This window comes from Nyctereutes procyonoides, unplaced genomic scaffold (assembly GCF_905146905.1).
Source record: "Nyctereutes procyonoides isolate TBG_1078 unplaced genomic scaffold, NYPRO_anot_genome, whole genome shotgun sequence".
Classification (NCBI taxonomy): Eukaryota; Metazoa; Chordata; class Mammalia; order Carnivora; family Canidae; genus Nyctereutes; species Nyctereutes procyonoides.
In genome coordinates this window covers 20924820-20941500 of record NW_026575147.1, presented here as the reverse complement: position 1 = coordinate 20941500, position 16681 = coordinate 20924820, and the positions used below count along the sequence as shown (strand labels likewise).

The following is a 16681-nucleotide window of genomic DNA, read 5'->3' as shown; positions in this document are numbered from 1 at the left end:
GTGCCGGGCACAGGGACAGAACTGCTGCAAAGAGCTCCCGGCGACCGGGAGCGCCGCACCCCACAACCCCGGGTGCGCCCGGCCGCGGAGGGGTTCTGGCTCGCGAGGAGGCTCCCGCCGCCCAGAGGCGGTCACAGGCCCAACCGTCCTCGGCGTCCCAGTCCGGGTCCTGGACGGCGGCTGCAATGCCCTCCTCCGAAGGGAGCCGCCGCCTGGCACAGCCCACCCTCTACCGCCCTCCGCGGAAACGGCCCCGGCTGTGCCGTCGCGCCGGTCCCCTCCGGCCTGGGGAGGGCGCGCCCCCGGCCGACCCCGCACCGCCCGAGGTCCCCCGGCCGCGGGCGCCCCAGCCCCCCGCCCTCGCCGTGTGCCCGCTCCCGCGCGCAGCTCCTCCCTCCGCCTCCCCGCGCCCACCAAGCCGGCGCTGGCCCTTCCGTGCGTCCCCAGGGCCTGCCGCGGACCAGGACGGATCCCGGCAGCAGAGCACCGAGGAGACAAGTGGCGGGGCGCCGCCCGTCGAGGGCTGCTCCCCGCGAGGTACCTGGGTGCCGGTGGCGAGGGGTGGCTGTGCACTACGGCGCTCGTGGCCCACCAACGGCGACACGCACGCGCGGTCCCACGCCCTCCCTCGCACCTCGGTCCCCGCCCGGGGGCGCGGATTTCCCCCGACAGGGAGGTGCAAACTTCCCAGGTAATTGGCCCCGAGGTGGGCTGACGGCGCTCCGTGGAGCCTCCAACGGGCCGCTTAACTCTCGGCAGGTGCAGCGGGGGAACAGCGGCTGACCTCCCGGGCTCCGACCGGCTAACGCCCGGGCCGGCGCATCCGGGTAATTGGCTGCCGGCGCGCCGCAGCCCCGTCGCTCAGGGGCAGCCCGCGGAACGATTGGTCGCGGCGGGCCAGCGATTGGTCGCCGCGCGAGCCTGGCGCTGATTGGTGCGGACGGGCTGCAGGGGCGGGGAAGAGGGGGCTGAAGCGTGGCGGGCGGGGCGCGAGGAGGGAGGCGGCGGCCGGCGGGGCGCGGGGCTGGGTGCGAGGAGCGCGGCAGAGCGCGGCGGCGCGCGGCAGCTGACTGGAGGAGCGGTAATGGCGGGGCCCGGGGCGAGGGGCTCCGGGGCGAGGGCCGAGGGCCGAGGAGCGCGGCGGCTGACTGGACGGGCGGTAAAGGCGCCGGGGGACAGGCTGGGGAGAGCGGGCGGCCGGGCGGGGGCGCCCCCGGCGGCGGGCAGGTGGGAACGTGCGGCGGGGAGGTGGCGGCGGAGGAGGCGTCGCCGCCGCCGCGCGCCGGGCGTGAGCTACCAGCCGCCCCGGGGGACTGCTCGGGCCCCCGCGGACCGGTGCCCGCGTGTTTGCCCCCAGCTGGGGGGCTGCTCGGACGGGCTGGGTTTGGGACGAGAACCGCCGTCAGTGGAGCAGTTTGCCTCGCATTTTCTCCAGTTTTTTCCTCCGGTGCCTCTAAAAGGATGGCCCCTTAAACCGGGGGTTTGTTGACCAGTCTCGCCTCTCACCACGCAGATCTCCCCCACGGGTTCGGGCTGAAGACTCCGCTGTCAAAGCCACGTCTTTAGTCTCAACGTGAAATGGGTTGGCTTTCTTCACTCGTTGGTTAAGAATAAATGTGGCAAGGATGAGAAACCTGAGCAAGCTGCTTCAGGGCAACAAGCCTGTCACCATGTTCCAGCTACTCTGTAGGTTCTGGTTGTTAGGAGATAAGGGGATGAGAGGTCCTGGCCCCCGTGGAGCTTACTAAATTCTTAAGATGAGGTGACTCCCAACGATGTTTCTAAAGTAACACAAAAGTAAGCTTTCCTTATGCCTATTAGATAGCAACTGTTTTGTGTAAATGTCAAGAAATTTCAAAATTGGCTTCTGAAAAGCATCCTCTGTATGTCTCACCTTGACATGATCCACGTGTCTCCTCTTTACTCAGCTTCCCTTAGAAACTGTTGGGTGTTTTTGGTTTGTTTTTTTTAGAAACTGATCTTAAATCCAGCCTTTTCACGTTCAATTTGAAGTAATAAATCAAACACAAGCTGGCACTCAGTACTATAGTTATATCCCTGGTGCCATTGTATTGTTTCCCACTTATTTTTAAAGAGAAATCAAACGAACTAATATGCATATAATAGCAAAATCCTACTTGATGAATCAAGTAGATATTCATTCTTTGAGACTTCAGCTAACTCGACATAAACTTCATTTGTAATATGTGAAAAGGAGTTGAGTGAAACTTAGGTTTCAATTAAAATAGAAGTTACCTAATTTATCCTTGTCGTGGACTTTCATCTTCCCACCACACATTCCTTCCACCACCAAATCATTAATATTGTGTCTCAAACACCAAGTGCTCAAATGAGAAACCTGATAGGGGGCTCCTTGAATCAATGATTAGGTCTTGTGTAGTCTACCTATTAAAACTCTCCTCCTTGCCATCTCCATCATTGGCACCTGAACGAGCCTCTAAATTGGTCTCCCTACCCCCCCCCCCCCACTTGCTGCCCTCAATTCATTCTCACTATAGACACAGCGGTTAAGAATCACAAGCAACATATGTTGTGAAAGGATGTTTGGAGTACTATGGAAGCCCATGGTAATGAAACCCAACCAAGCATAGACGGTCAGGATTGGGGGGGGGGGGGGAAGCGAGGGGTGAGGGAGTGGCAGCAGAGCCAGAGGAATATCAGATGTTAGATTTTTTTTTTTTCTTTGCCTTGATCTTGATAGTTTCTGAACTGGGGTGAAAATGCTATTAGTTCTTTGAGTCTCCTTAAAGAGGTGCCTTTGTGACTGGTCTTCAAACCACATTGTGTACTGCATTGTATAGAAGTGACTGACTATATAACCTTAGGGAAATCCCTTTATTTCACTGGGCTTCAGTTTCCCCAGTTGGAACATTATTAGTAGAATCAGATCATTTCTTTGGTCCTTCCGATTCTAAAACTCTATGATTTCTTAGGCATAAACTGTGGCCAGAAAGGTGATGTTAAAAGGGAAACACCATTAGAGTGCTGATTAAGTTACTGCTCTGTTCACAAGATTTATTTCCCCAAATCTTTAATGCCTACAGACTCTTGCCTATCAAGTAAGACCTTCCCTGCTGGATAGGAAACCCCATGACTGAAGGCAGCTACCAAGTCTTTCTGAACTGTTGTATGCCCCAGAGCCAACCACACATTGAATACTCAGTATTTATTGGTTTGAATGCAGAAAAATGATTTGTATTTTAACAAGGTGGTTTCAATTCTGTGCCATCTAAGAAATCTTTTAAGTTTCGGTTCCACTCAGCTGTTACTTTAGCCAAGAATTTATATTGTCTCTGCACTGCCTCTAATTATTTGTTTTGGTGGTCATTTTTCCTCCTAGACTGTATTTCAGGGCAAGAATTCTTATTCCTACTTGTGTTCCCAGTATGTGCAGCTGGTAACAAAGAACTAGCGCCATGTAAATGAGGCACTATAATAGTGAAGACAAGCTTTGCACTTCAGAGACCATATGAGAAAATATATGAAGTAACCACTAGGTAAAAGAAGTGAACTTTTTTAGATACTCCAAATAAACCATCTCTTAATATAAGAAAATAGTCTGAGGTTCAAAAAATTCAAGAATTTAAGCAAAAATCTTTATGAAACAGAGCTTGTTTCCTTTGGTATATGCAAAAGTGATACCACCCAAACTTGCACAGAGAGCAGTGAAAGGTTTTATTTAAAGGTGAGGGGGAAATTTTTTAAAAAATAAAGGTGAGGAAAAGCGAGAAGCTGATTCTTTTTTTAATCCAGGTAAGAAAGGAACCTCATAACTCAAACACCCATTAAACTCCATTCTTTCCTTTCTACCTACCAAAAAAGGAAAAAAAGCAACCATATTCCTCCATGTCTATACTATATCTCCAAAAGGGATATATACTGTATATATTGGATCTTCTTACTGAGTAATGAATTGACGGAAATAACAAGACACTTGAAAAAGAGTATTTTTTTCTGTTCCAGGCCTGAGTGAGCAAGAGAATGAATGAAATATGTTTAAAGCTATTGGCTAAAAACATAGGCAAACTTCTGGAGTTTCTATCACATTTAGAGTCAAAGTTTTATTCCTGAATAGGTCCTGTATTAATGAGTATGTTTTTAGCCTTCCTGGAATACAACCAGTTTTTTTTAAAGGTAAAAAAAATGGGCAGCCTGGTGGCTCAGCGGTTTAGCTCCACCTTCAGCCCAGGGCCTGATCCTGGAGACCCGGAATTGAGTCCCACCTCGGGCTCCCTGCATGGAGCCCCTGCTTCTCCCTCTGCCTGTGTCTCTGCCACCCCACCCCCCCGTCTCTGTCTCTCATGAATAAATAAAATCTTAAAAAACAATTTCTTGGATATCATAATCATCTGGGTTGAATTTGTGTACCTGGAGGGAAATCATAGCATAAAATTATATTTTCTTATTTTTAAAGGTATTTATTCGTGAGAGACAGAGAGGCAGAGTCACAGGCAGAGGGAGAAGCAGGCTCCCTGCAGGAGCCTGATGTGGGACTCCATCCCACCCTGAGCTGAAGGCAGATGCCCAACCGCTTAGCCAGACATCCCATATTTCCTCATTTTAAAGCAAGTTTCATTAAAAGCCACACTGTTTTGTTCTACTGTTCTATAAGAAATAGACGCTGTCTTTAGTTTTTTACCACCTAAGTGTTTTACATTAGTGTTTATTTCTTTTAATATTTATTTATTCATGAGAGACAGAGGCAGAGACCTAGTCAGAGGGAGAAACAGGCTCCATGCAAGGAGCCTGATGTGGGACTCGATCCTGAAATTTTGGGATCACGCCCTGAGTCAAAGGCAGACGCCCAACCACTGAGCCACTCAGGCATCCCTCCACTAGTGTTTATTAATCTTGAATTTCCTGAATAAAGACACCAAGTACTATTCTGCTGAGTCTGTGTAAAAGAAAGGGGGGGGGGCTTCTAAAGTCACTTTGTTAGGTTTTTAATAACCAAATAATAACCCAGACCCTGGGTAAGAAGCTGGGTAACCTCTCTAAGCATATATATTCCTTTGTAAAACCGGAGTTGACATTTCCTACCTTACAGAATTGCATAACGATTAAGTTAATGGAAGTAAAGTGCCTGGTGGCATAGTAGCTACTCAGCACATTTATCTTTTCATCTTTTTCATCCTTAGTGCCACAATAACATCTAACACATGCAAGTGCTTCATAAATGTGCTTGACCTAGCTTGCTTGAAGCCAGTCTAGAGGACATAGGCATAACAGATACACACAGTTGCATGCAGTGTGAACAAGTGCTATCATGGAAGTATCATAAGGGCAGCATGAGCTAAGGAGAAACCTACCCTAAGTCAGCTAGGGGAAATCCCACAGGCCTCAAAAGTGTAGTAGTAAAACTGAGACGTGAGGAAGGAGTAGGGTTTTGCCAGAGAGACCAGATGGGCTAAGGTGTATAACCAGAAAGAAATGACACAAGGTCAGAGTAGGGACACACAGGCACATAGAGCATGTCCTGTCCCCCTGGTAGCAGTGGAATTAAGAGTATAAGGTTGTGAAAGTCATAGGCAGAGATCAGATTATAAAGAAGTTTTCATGCCATTAAAGAGTTTTTATGTAGACAACAGAGTTGCTGAAGCTTATTCATTCAACAAATATTTATTGACTAGCTACTGTGTGCTAAGCACTGATGAACAAAACAAAAAATTCCTGCTCTGTGGAGTGTACATTCTATTGGAAATACAATCAAAACGAAGACATCACAGGTCATTATGACAGCTCTGGCTTATAATCATATAGTGAGATTGAAAACCACTGGGAGGCTTTGAGTGGATGAATAATGTTATTGACATCAGCTGTTGAGAATAAACTGGACAATGGCAAATACCAGAATATAATGGATTGCAATAATCTAGACAAGAAATATTGGTGGTCTTAGCAGTGGAGAGGCAAAATGTGGTCAGATTCTGGAAAATCTGAAGGTACAATAAACAGGATTTGCTGACAGGCTAACGGTGCTATTTGAGAGAGAAGATGAATAAAATTTTTAACCTGAGAGAGTAAAAGAATGGACTTGTCTTTACTAAGTCAGCCAAGACCACAGGCAGAGGGTAAGATCAGGAGCTCAGTGTTGTACCTGTTAAGTTTGAGATGCCTATTAGATATCCAATGGAGACGTCTCATAGGCAGTTGGTATACAAACCTGAAGTTCAGGAGAATGGTCCTACCTGGATCTATGAATTTGGGAGTTACCATTATACAGATGGGATTTAAAGCCAAGCTGTGAATGAAACTTGGTGAGAGGGATCCCTGGGTGGTGCAGCGGTTTGGCGCCTGCCTTTGGCCCAGGGCGCGATCGTGGAGACCCAGGATCGAGTCCCACGTCGGGCTCCCGGTGCATGGAGCCTGCTTCTCCCTCTGCCTGTGTCTCTGCCTCTCTCTCTCTCTCTCTCTCTCTCTGTGTGTGACTATCATAAATTAATAAAAATTAAAAAAAAATAGAAACTTGGTGAGATCACTAAGGAAGTGAGGTAGAACCCACAAGAGGGCATAGGACAGAGCTCTGGGGTGTTGCAGTGTTTAGAGGTTACAAGCAGGAGAAGAAAACTGACCAATGGAGCACCCAGAAAGGGAGAAGGAAAACCAGAAGGGTGCTATTGTGGAAGCCAAGTGAAGAAAGAGTCAGAGCAGGGGGGAGTCCTCAGTTGTGCCAGATACAGGGGCGAGGGCAGGTAGAGTGAAGACAGAGAATTGGTCATTGTGATGTCCCTGGAGACCTTGGCAAGAGCAGTGGGAGTGGATTCAAGAGAAATTGAGCACAAGAGTATTGGCACTTGTGAGTTTTCCTATAAAAGGAAGGGAAGAAATGAGAAGTGTTTGGAGGAATAAGTGGAATCAAGAGAGGATTTTCTTTAAGAAATAAGAAACAGTGGCATGTTTGCTGAAAGAGATCCAGTAAAGAGGAAAACATCAACAATGCATGAGAAGGAAGGAGAGCAACAACACTTTTATGAGAGCCTTCAGTGCCAGGAGTAGAGACAGTTCATCCATGGCCACAGAAAGATTTGATCATAGATAGGGGTAGGTGGGTAAGTGTGGTAGAACTGAGTTAATATTTTCTCAGAATGCTGTACTTTCTCAGTGGCATAGGAAATAAGGAAGATACCAGACGAGAGTGAGGATGGAGGAAGTGCTAGAGGCTTGAGAAGAAATAGTATGAATTGTCTGGAAGGGTGAGAGAAGTTATGAGATAAGAAAATCTAGTGATTAAAAAAAAATCTAGTGATGTTAAGATTAGCTTGGCAGCAAAATGAAGGTACAGTATCAGTCTAAGAATAACGAGGCCATTGCAGTGGTCCAAATGAGATCTGATGAGCTGAATCCAGCACAGTTGATGTTGGATGTTAGCATCTAGGTATTCATTGAAGCTGCAGGTGTACATGAAATTGCCATGGACCGCAGAGTGGCAGTAGCAGTGGAGAGAGGCCATGGGAAGACAAGCACAAGGCTGTAAAAACGCTTCCAGGGAAAGAGGAGGAGAAACCAAGAGAAAGGCCCCAGAGGTGAGATTAGGTAGGGCTTATACATGCCATCTAGGTTGACTATCTGGGAAGTTGTAGTTTTGGTGAAGGAGCAGGGCAGACATCCTTTCAGTGTTAGCTGAGAAATAAATAGAAATCAGGAGTATAGATAAAAGAAAAAACATAGAAGGAGCAGAACCTGAAACTGGACCTGAAAAGCCACTCCTTGCAGAGACTACAGCTTCTGGAAAGGCCTAGAGGCATGGAAGGGCACAGATAAGGGATTTTAAGTAGTCTGATGTGAAATCTGAAGGCTTATTTTTATAGTGTTTGATTCATTTAATAATTTTTTTGTTCCTTCATCTTATAAAATTGTGGTCAATGTATGCTTTTCTTTGGGAGGGGGAGGGAATGAAGTATGCCTCTAATTGTATATGTCCCTTGGTAACTTTTTAAAAATACCCTCAGACCTTTTACATGAAGTAGGTTTTAGAAGAAGAAAAAAAGATTTTGAGATGGCTCAAGCTCTTGTTTTGGAAAGGTAGACAGTAGTATTCTTTTTTTTTAATTTTTATTTATTTTTTTATGATAGTCACACACAGAGAGAGAAAGAGGCAGAGACATAGGCAGAGGGAGAAGCAGGCTCCATGCACCGGGAGCCCGATGTGGGATTTGTTCCGGGGTCTCCAGAATCGCGCCCTGGGCCAAAGGCAGGCGCCAAACCGCTGCGCCACCCAGGGATCCCAAGTAGTATTCTTTTTAATAATGCTGTAATATGTTCCCATGCCTCTCTGCCAATCATAAAGACATAGGATGAAAGCTTCTTTTCCGTCATTTACTTATTTCAGGATGTAAGTCTGAATACAGCAGAAAATGTCCACTGAACGAACTTCTTGGACAAGTTTGTCCACTATTCAGAAAATAGCACTGGGCCTTGGGATCCCAGCCAGCGCAACGGTTGCCTATATCCTATACCGCAGATACAGGGAAAGCAGAGGTATGTGAACCCCCCAGCTGTACATATGGAAATGTTCAAACTGTGCTCTGGCCTTGTTAAATTGAAATGGAAGTTTTCCTTGGTGGACTGGATATGTCTGTTGGGATGTAATTGGCTTTCTGTGAGGGATCTTTGAAACTAGTTTCTTCTTTTCTTTGTTTTTAATGTGCAGCTAGTCTGAATTGATAAGCTCATTTTATAATTCTATTTGTTCCCTTCAACAGCAGCACTACAGTGGGTTCTTTTTTGGTCTTTTTTGTAAGCGTCTATACTTCTCCTTTTTATACACTCCCTGTATTTAGTTGTTACAAGGGTAATCATAGGGTCACATTTCCCCACAGGCTGGACCTAGAGAAAGGATTTAGGTACAAATGGAAGTTCTGAGCCCAGTGGACTCCTTTTAGCCTTCATTCTTCTCTAGGAGTCCTCTCCTGGGAGATACAGTTTACCCAGAATCCAGCACCCTTTCCTTGCAGGTCCAAATGCTTTCCACATTTTAGCATCTGAGATAGTATTCCAGAGACAGTGCCCATCTTCCGGTCTTCTGTGACTCTCCAGTTCCTACTCAGATGCTGCTTCTCCTTGTCATTATGGTTGAGATCTTTGGTCTATCTCCTGGATCATTCTTCTTGACAGCTAGCTTCAGGGGAGGGCTGGGGTACTTTGGATGCTAAGTCTGATCTGAGCCATGATCTGTGCAGAAGAGCGGTTGACATTTGTTGGGGAGGACGACATCGAAATAGAGATGCGAGTTCCCCAGGAGGCTGTGAAGCTCATCATTGGCCGGCAAGGAACCAATATTAAACAGGTAAGTGTGCAAGCAGGCAGTTGGCTTTCCCAGGGATTGATTCTGCTTAATCTTGCTTCCCTCCTCTGCCTCCACTCACACTATGTATGTTTTTAAAAGAAAAAATACAGAACTTTTAGCTAACTATGCTCTTTGCCTTCTAGAGAGGAGTCCTACTCCCTAGAAAATGAAGGACTCAGTTAGAAATGGGGATTTTTGATTGTATGATTCTCAGCTTGGTATAGCTTGAACCATTCTTTTCTATTATGGAATTAATGAGCCCTTATTGTTAGTAAATGTTGAATTGCTGCTGAATTTTTCTTTTGTTCATTTGAAATGTCAAGAAAACAAAATATTTGATTCTCTAATCCAAATAAAATTAGGGGGAAAGAGGGTTGGAAACACAAAGAGAAACTGTTTTTGAATTAACTGCTATTTGAGGTTACCTTTGTCATTAATAGCCTTTCATAAGTACAGGTAATTGAGGACTGCTTATAGCATCCTGATTTAGCTAATTACTGTCCAGTTCCATCTACCTCCAGGGTTACGTTGAGAGTATACCTAGCTGACGAGCTGTTTCCAGAGCGTACAGCCATGTATCCTTTTCTCTGCAGCTACGGAAACAGACAGGTGCTCGGATTGATGTGGACACAGAGGATGTAGGTGATGAGCGGGTGCTGCTTATCAGTGGGTTTCCTGTTCAGGTGTGCAAGGCCAAAGCAGCCATCCATCAGATCCTGACAGAGAATACCCCAGTGTCTGAGCAGCTCTCAGTTCCCCAGAGATCCGTGGGCAGGATCATAGGTACCACTGGACAGCTTCCTCTGCTTTTAACTTTTTTCTTCACCTTTGTCTGTCTTTCACATCTTCCCAAGGATTTTTCCTGGCCTACTTCCCTTCACCTTGTGGGGGGTGGGGGCGTTTGGTGGTGGTGCTGGGGAGACATTGAGACCAGAGCTTTACTTTTTTATAGAACCAGTAGTAAAGGGATCCCTGGGTGGCGCAGCGGTTTGGCGCCTGCCTTTGGCCCGGGGCGCGATCCTGGAGACCCGGGATCGAGTCCCGCGTCGGGCTCCTGGTGCATGGAGCCTGCTTCTCCCTCTGCCTGTGTCTCTGCCTCTCTCTCTCATTCTGTGTGACTATCATAAATAATAAAATAAAAAAAAAAAAGAAAACCTTTTTAAAAAAAAAAAAAAAAAAAAAAAAAAAAAAAAAAAAGAACCAGTAGTAAAGCAAAACCCATTACCTCGGGAAGGTATATGATCTGAACCTTACAAATAGGTTCCAGAAGGGTTCAGGTAAATGTATTTACCTCATAATAGATACTTAAAGGGAAGCTAAGCCTGCTCGTTTTATCCCAGATTCTTCATTTTCTTTTAAGATTGTATTTATTTATTTGAGAGAGAGCACAAACGGGGAGGGCCAGAGGGAGAAACAGACTCTCCACTAAGCAGGAAGCCCAACATAGGGCTCAGGACTCCATCCCAGGACCCTGGGATCAGAACCTGAGCCAAAGCCAGACCCTTAACCATCTAAGCCACCAGGCACCCCCCAGAGCTGTCAAGATAGTAACCTGTTACACCTTCCCCAAGCACATTCCTTATGCTGCTACTAGAGACAGAGAAATGTCTGTCCTTGGTCCAATGTTTCATATACTGTGTAGGATATCTTATGAAGTGCCGGTGTAAAGTATGCTGAATGGTCAAAAAGTGGAAATGACATGAAGTTATACTAGCCAAGAGTTTAGGTAAAAGAGAAAGAGCAGATAGGCCCTAGTCCCCTTCTTACAGTAAGAATTGCAGTAGCTTCTGCTTTCTATTCAGTATCTTATATTCTGTTCACTTTGGAAGTGACTCTTCTCTCCCAGTATATACAAAATAGTGATTCCTCTAGTAGTTTGGTGAGGAGGGAAGCACAAGTGTTTATGTGCTTTTCAATGCAGGGAGAGGTGGGGAGACGATTCGTTCTATCTGTAAGGCCTCTGGAGCCAAAATTACCTGTGACAAAGAATCAGAGGGGACGTTACTACTATCAAGACTTATCAAAATCTCAGGAACACAGAAGGAAGTGGCAGCAGCCAAGGCAAGTAGCTAATAGGCCTGAATTGTGTCTAAGAATGAGAACCTTTTACTCCATCCTGGGTGAAAATATCTGGTCACAGAGCTCTCTCTTACTACAGCATTTGATACTGGAGAAAGTTTCAGAAGATGAAGAACTTCGGAAGAGAATTGCCCATTCTGCAGAAACCAGAGTCCCACGCAAACAGCCAATCAGTGTAAGAAGAGAGGAAGTCACCGAGTCTGGTGGAGCTGGAGAGCCAGCTTTGTGGAAAAACACTGGTACTGGCACAGAGCCAGAGCCAGCTACGCCACTGGGAGCTCCTCCCCAAAAAGGAGGTGGTGACATGGCTGGTGTAGGGCCAGAAGGTGCTTGGGAGAAACCCAATGGTGACAACTTTCAGAAATCTGGAGCCCAGACCAGTCCTGAGATGTCCATGTTTGAAAGTATGTAACAAAATGGAAACCCATTTGCTATATGGAAGATAGAAATACTGGCTTGGATAACCCAAAATAGGAAGCAGTAATTTGTTTTCTTGACTGCACTTATATAAGTCTCTTCAGATGTTCCTTTGTGTGGTAATATATTAGTATTAATATTTATTATTTATAATTCATATTAAATACTGTTTTTTTTTAATTTTATGATAGTCACAGAGAGAGAGAGGGAGAGAGGCAGAGACATAGGCAGAGGGAGAAGCAGGCTCCATGCACCGGAAGCCTGACGTGGGATTCGATCCCGGATCTCCAGGATCACGCCCTGGGCCAAAGGCAGGCGCTAAACAGCTGCGTCACCCAGGGATCCCAAATACTGTTAATATTTAGTATGGATAAATACTAATTCATTACTGTTTAATAGTATTTAATATAAGTACTAATGATATTTAGTAACTAGGGTTAGTACTAAACATAAATAATAATTTTCTGAACACAAACCAGCTAGTGATTGAGAATGATACAAAAATATGCTACTTCATGGGGCCCCATGTGACTCTTGATCTCACGGTTGTAAGTTCAAGCTCCATGTGGGGTGTAAAGATTACTTAAAAATCTTAAAAAAATATGCTAGTTCACAGGAAACTACTCTGAGTAATATATCTAAAAATTGAATTTATGTGATATTCTTTCACAGATTTATTAAATAAGTAAAATACTCAGCCTGGTGGGGTTTTGTTGGTTTGTTTTGGCCTATCTCATTAGTGCTTTTAAAAATCATCACCATTAAGAAGAATAAAAAGACTGTGAGCATCCTCTTCTGTGCATAGGTTCTGGGATGGGCAGGGAAGACCAGGGGCCCTAAGAGGTTTGCAGACTTGTTCAGGGTTACATAATGAGTTAGTGATAGAATGGATCTGGAACAGGCCCACCTATTTCCACTGGTTCATGCTGCAGCTAGCATATGGAGGATTTACCTTCATTATAATTGATGTCTGACTTGAATACATGGCAGATGATTAGGAATGTAAACTCTTACTACTCTGTTACATAGAAAGGTACACAGCTCAGCTTACTACCTTTCTTCAGGATAGTCTTGTAGGCTTCATCCAGTTGTCCCTCAATTGTTTTTTTAAATGGTAATAGCCACTTGGTGTTTGTACCTCTGATAGGCCCCATTTCAACCAGAGATGCTTCTGATATAGTCACCAGCTTAGGATTCTGTAGCTTAGCTTGTTTATCCCTGTGTTTAGTCCCTAGTCCTGACTTCAGTTTTCATGCCGATGAGTTCCTGGAAGTCTACGTCTCTGCCTCCGAACATCCCAACCACTTCTGGATCCAAATCATTGGCTCCCGCAGCCTGCAGCTGGATAAGCTTGTCAGTGAGATGACCCAGCACTATGAGAATAGTCTAGTGAGTTGCCATAGGGGCAGGGCTGGGTTTGATGAAAAGGGGGCCTATCTTTTTCATTGTGATATGTTCTCTTTTCCTGGGAAGCAACTACTTGTTCTTTCTTCCTTCTGATACTTCCTGCTTATCTTTTTTTTTTTTTTTTTTAGCCTGCCCATCTTATCTCTCCCCATTTTGATCCTTATCCTCATGTGCAGCCTGAAGACTTGACTGTGCATGTGGGAGACATTGTAGCAGCACCTTTACCTACAAATGGTTCCTGGTATCGAGCTCGGGTCCTTGGCACCTTGGAGAATGGGAACCTGGACCTCTACTTCGTTGACTTTGGAGATAATGGAGATTGCCCACTGAAGGACCTCCGAGCACTCAGGTCTGTGGAGGCCAGGATGGAGTCCCAGTTAACTCAGCCTTGGCCATAGCTGGTGGTGTGCTCTAGGCACTTCTCACTTAGGGGGATTGGGAAGAGAACCTACATACAGAGAGCAGATGATTATCTTCTCCAGCTGAGTTAATTGGTGATCTCCAGAAACAAGGACTATAAGAGATCCTTCCTGCACTGGGATTCTAATTTCAGTTTCTTTCACTTTAGGAGTGACTTCCTAAGCCTTCCATTTCAAGCAATAGAGTGTAGTCTGGCACGGATCGCCCCTTCAGGTAAATTGGTCATATTGCCTATTGACCTTGCCTCCACATAGAATAACTAATACAGTACATGGAAGGAATTCTCACATTCCCAGGCTTTTTGAGTTCTGGGGGCTCAGGTGTCTTTTCCACCCCAGCAGAAGAAAGCAGCAACCTGGCAGGCAGACATACATGCCTTCTGGAGTAGAAAGAGGTGGTTCCAATTTCTCTCTAGGGTATAATCTCACCCCGTCAGTAGGGACCCCTTCTTAGGTTATCCCTGCAATCTTTTGCCAGGTGAACAGTGGGAAGAGGAAGCTTTGGATGAGTTTGACAGACTGACTCACTGTGCTGACTGGAAGCCCCTGGTGGCCAAGATCTCCAGCTATGTCCAGACTGGGATCTCAACTTGGCCCAAGATTTACTTATATGATACCAGCAATGGGAAGGTATGACTGGGGTCCACTCGTTGCTCACTGTCTCTTCAGTATATTTATAGTCTCATTCACTTTTTCTTTCCCAGAAACCATTATCTGATATTACTCCTACCTCACAAGGTCCTGCTGCTTACTGTTCCCCCACTAAAGGAATGTCTTTGAAGTATCAATCCTAACTCCTTAGTTCTTCAGATATTCCCTTCCCTATAGAAAGAACATCATTCCTTTTTCATTTTTCTTCTCAGAAACTTGATATTGGGTTAGAATTAGTTCGTAAAGGATATGCAGTTGAGCTTCCCGAAGACATGGAAGAAACCAGAGCTGTCCCAGACATGTTGCACGATGTGGTGAGTGAGCCATTGTGACTACATGCAGGGCATTGCCTCGGGGCAGACCTGGTGCCCAGAGAGACATGAGGGCTTCTAGTTAGGCGTGACATTTTGTGGAGAGCTTTCCTAAGGAGTTGTTACACAGGTTGGTCGATGGAAGCATTGTGTCTCTCTTGGTAGCCAAACTCAACTGCCTTAACCAGATCCTGTGGGCAAAATGATAGGGTGGCCTCTTCTTACCCACCAGCCAACACTGCATTCTTCCTTTTTCTCGTCTTCATCCCTATAGGCCACAGAAACAGATGTCTCTCTTGGCAGCATGCTCACTGAGCCCAAGAAGAGCCCTGGAGAGATAGCAAATACCCTGTCTTGCCTCAGCTTATCAGGTACAAGCTGCATTTCCTCCCTAGAGTATCTTTGGAAGTTACGGTTTTTCAATGAGTCTTTCCAAACTAGGGACGATGGTAAAAGTTGGCTCTTAAGCCAAGTCATCACTGAGCACTAAGAAGCCCATTTTCCCCTGAGTCTCCATGGCTGTGCCTAACTTCCCCTCCATTCTTTCTAAGCAGAAGCTGCCTCTATGTCTGGTGATGATAACCTGGAAGATGACTACTTACTCTGAAGTTGGCTTCAGCCGCCTCTGCTGCCTGCTTTGCTGTGAGTGCAGCTCTCATCTGTCTGTAGCAACAGGAAAGTACAAGAGTGACAACAGGGGCCTTGCTTTATTCTCTTCCCTAGCCTGTCTCAACACTACTCTGCCACTGCTTTCCTGCAGCTTCACTCTCAGGTTGAGCCCTTTCAAGCTTTTTGTGTCTGTGTGTTTGTGTCTTTGGCAGGACTTGGCACAGGATTTGGTGCCTGGAGAGAGGGGCCTATGATAAAGAGATATGTGCAGTCCTTCCTCTATTACGTACGTGATCTGGCTTACTGTGGACCAAATGCATCCTCTTCTGTTGGACTACCAGAAAAAGTGTGGGGTAGAGGAGGATAAGTACATGTCCCTACAGGGGGATGTCTTCTTCCAGAGTTTGCTTCCAGGATGCTCAACATCTGGCTCACTGTTCTCTGCCAGACATTGATGTTTCTGCAAGGTTGTGTCCTTTCTGAGGCTGGGAAGCAGCCAGAAGTGATGATTCTGCAGACTTCTGACTCACCTCATCAGGTGACTCTGTTACTTAAAGGTTTTTGAGTGGTGAATTCAGACTGCAGTTGTCAGGAGGCAGAAGCAGAAATCAACATGACTATGTTAAAAAGCCTCAGGAAATGGGAAGAAAACACTGCCTCCTGGCCTTAACTGCTGATATGTTATTGGAGATAGGTTTTTTGAAACAGTTGCTCCAGCTATTTCCCTGTAAACTTTGGTTAAAATATAAGTAGACAATGGGAGAGCGGCTCAGGAAATGTTCTAAAGTGCTAGTGTAGTATCTATATGTACACACACGTCCATAGAGTGAAAGAGAACTTATATGGCTGTTTGAATCATTTGGGGGGATTCTTTGCTGAATAAAGTTCTCAAGAAAATTATCAAAAACTAAATGTTGGTTGAATCAAGATGGTGGTAGGCCTGTGGGTATCCTCTGAACATAAACCTGGTAGAATTTGTCACACACCTCACAGGGATGGCCCATCTTTGAAACAAGTGTCCCTTCCATGCACAGATCCTATCCTTTCCCTAAGTTGCTTCAGAATTAACCATTCACTAAGAACCAGACCAATTTAGGTTTAGGTTATCTAAATAACCCATTGGGGTGCCTGGGTTGGCTCAGTCGGTTAAGTATTAGACTCTTGATTTCAGCTCAGCTCATGATCTCAGGGTTGTGAGATCAGGCTCAGCTGGAATTCTGCTTGAGATTCTCTCCATCTGCCCCTCCACCACCACCATGACACTACACCCCACCCCCACCCACATATGTGTATTTTCTCAAAATCTTACACACACACACACACACACACACACACACAAACCCACCCAGACTAGATACTTGGAAGAAGAGGTCTGGGTTCTGGTGGATCTCCACTGTGAACTTACTCTTCAGGAACCATGTCCTCGTGTCCCCCGCATTGTGGGCAGTACTGTGCAGCCAGTGAGAACTATGAGGGGACTT

At 45.9% G+C, this 16681-nt stretch overlaps 1 protein-coding gene across 2 annotated transcripts; it reads left to right on the top strand.

The window, feature by feature from the left end:
• The first annotated feature begins 674 nt into the window (after positions 1 to 674).
• TDRKH (tudor and KH domain containing) lies at positions 675 to 16101 on the top strand. 2 transcript variants are annotated; one of them, XM_055312727.1, is made up of 13 exons: positions 675 to 691; positions 8351 to 8499; positions 9201 to 9307; positions 9901 to 10090; positions 11229 to 11368; positions 11466 to 11790; positions 13032 to 13192; positions 13387 to 13559; positions 13779 to 13843; positions 14108 to 14259; positions 14493 to 14594; positions 14866 to 14962; positions 15146 to 15336. In XM_055312727.1, the coding sequence occupies exons 2-13, from the start codon at positions 8376 to 8378 to the stop codon at positions 15196 to 15198; spliced, it is 1689 nt and encodes a 562-aa protein (XP_055168702.1). In that variant the 5' UTR covers positions 675 to 691; positions 8351 to 8375; the 3' UTR covers positions 15199 to 15336. The 2 variants fall into 2 exon arrangements, with proteins under 2 accessions (XP_055168702.1, XP_055168701.1); XM_055312726.1 differs by lacking the exon at positions 675 to 691 and adding an exon at positions 15413 to 16101 and having other exon boundaries at positions 15146 to 15233.
• Positions 16102 to 16681: the final 580 nt, after the last annotated feature.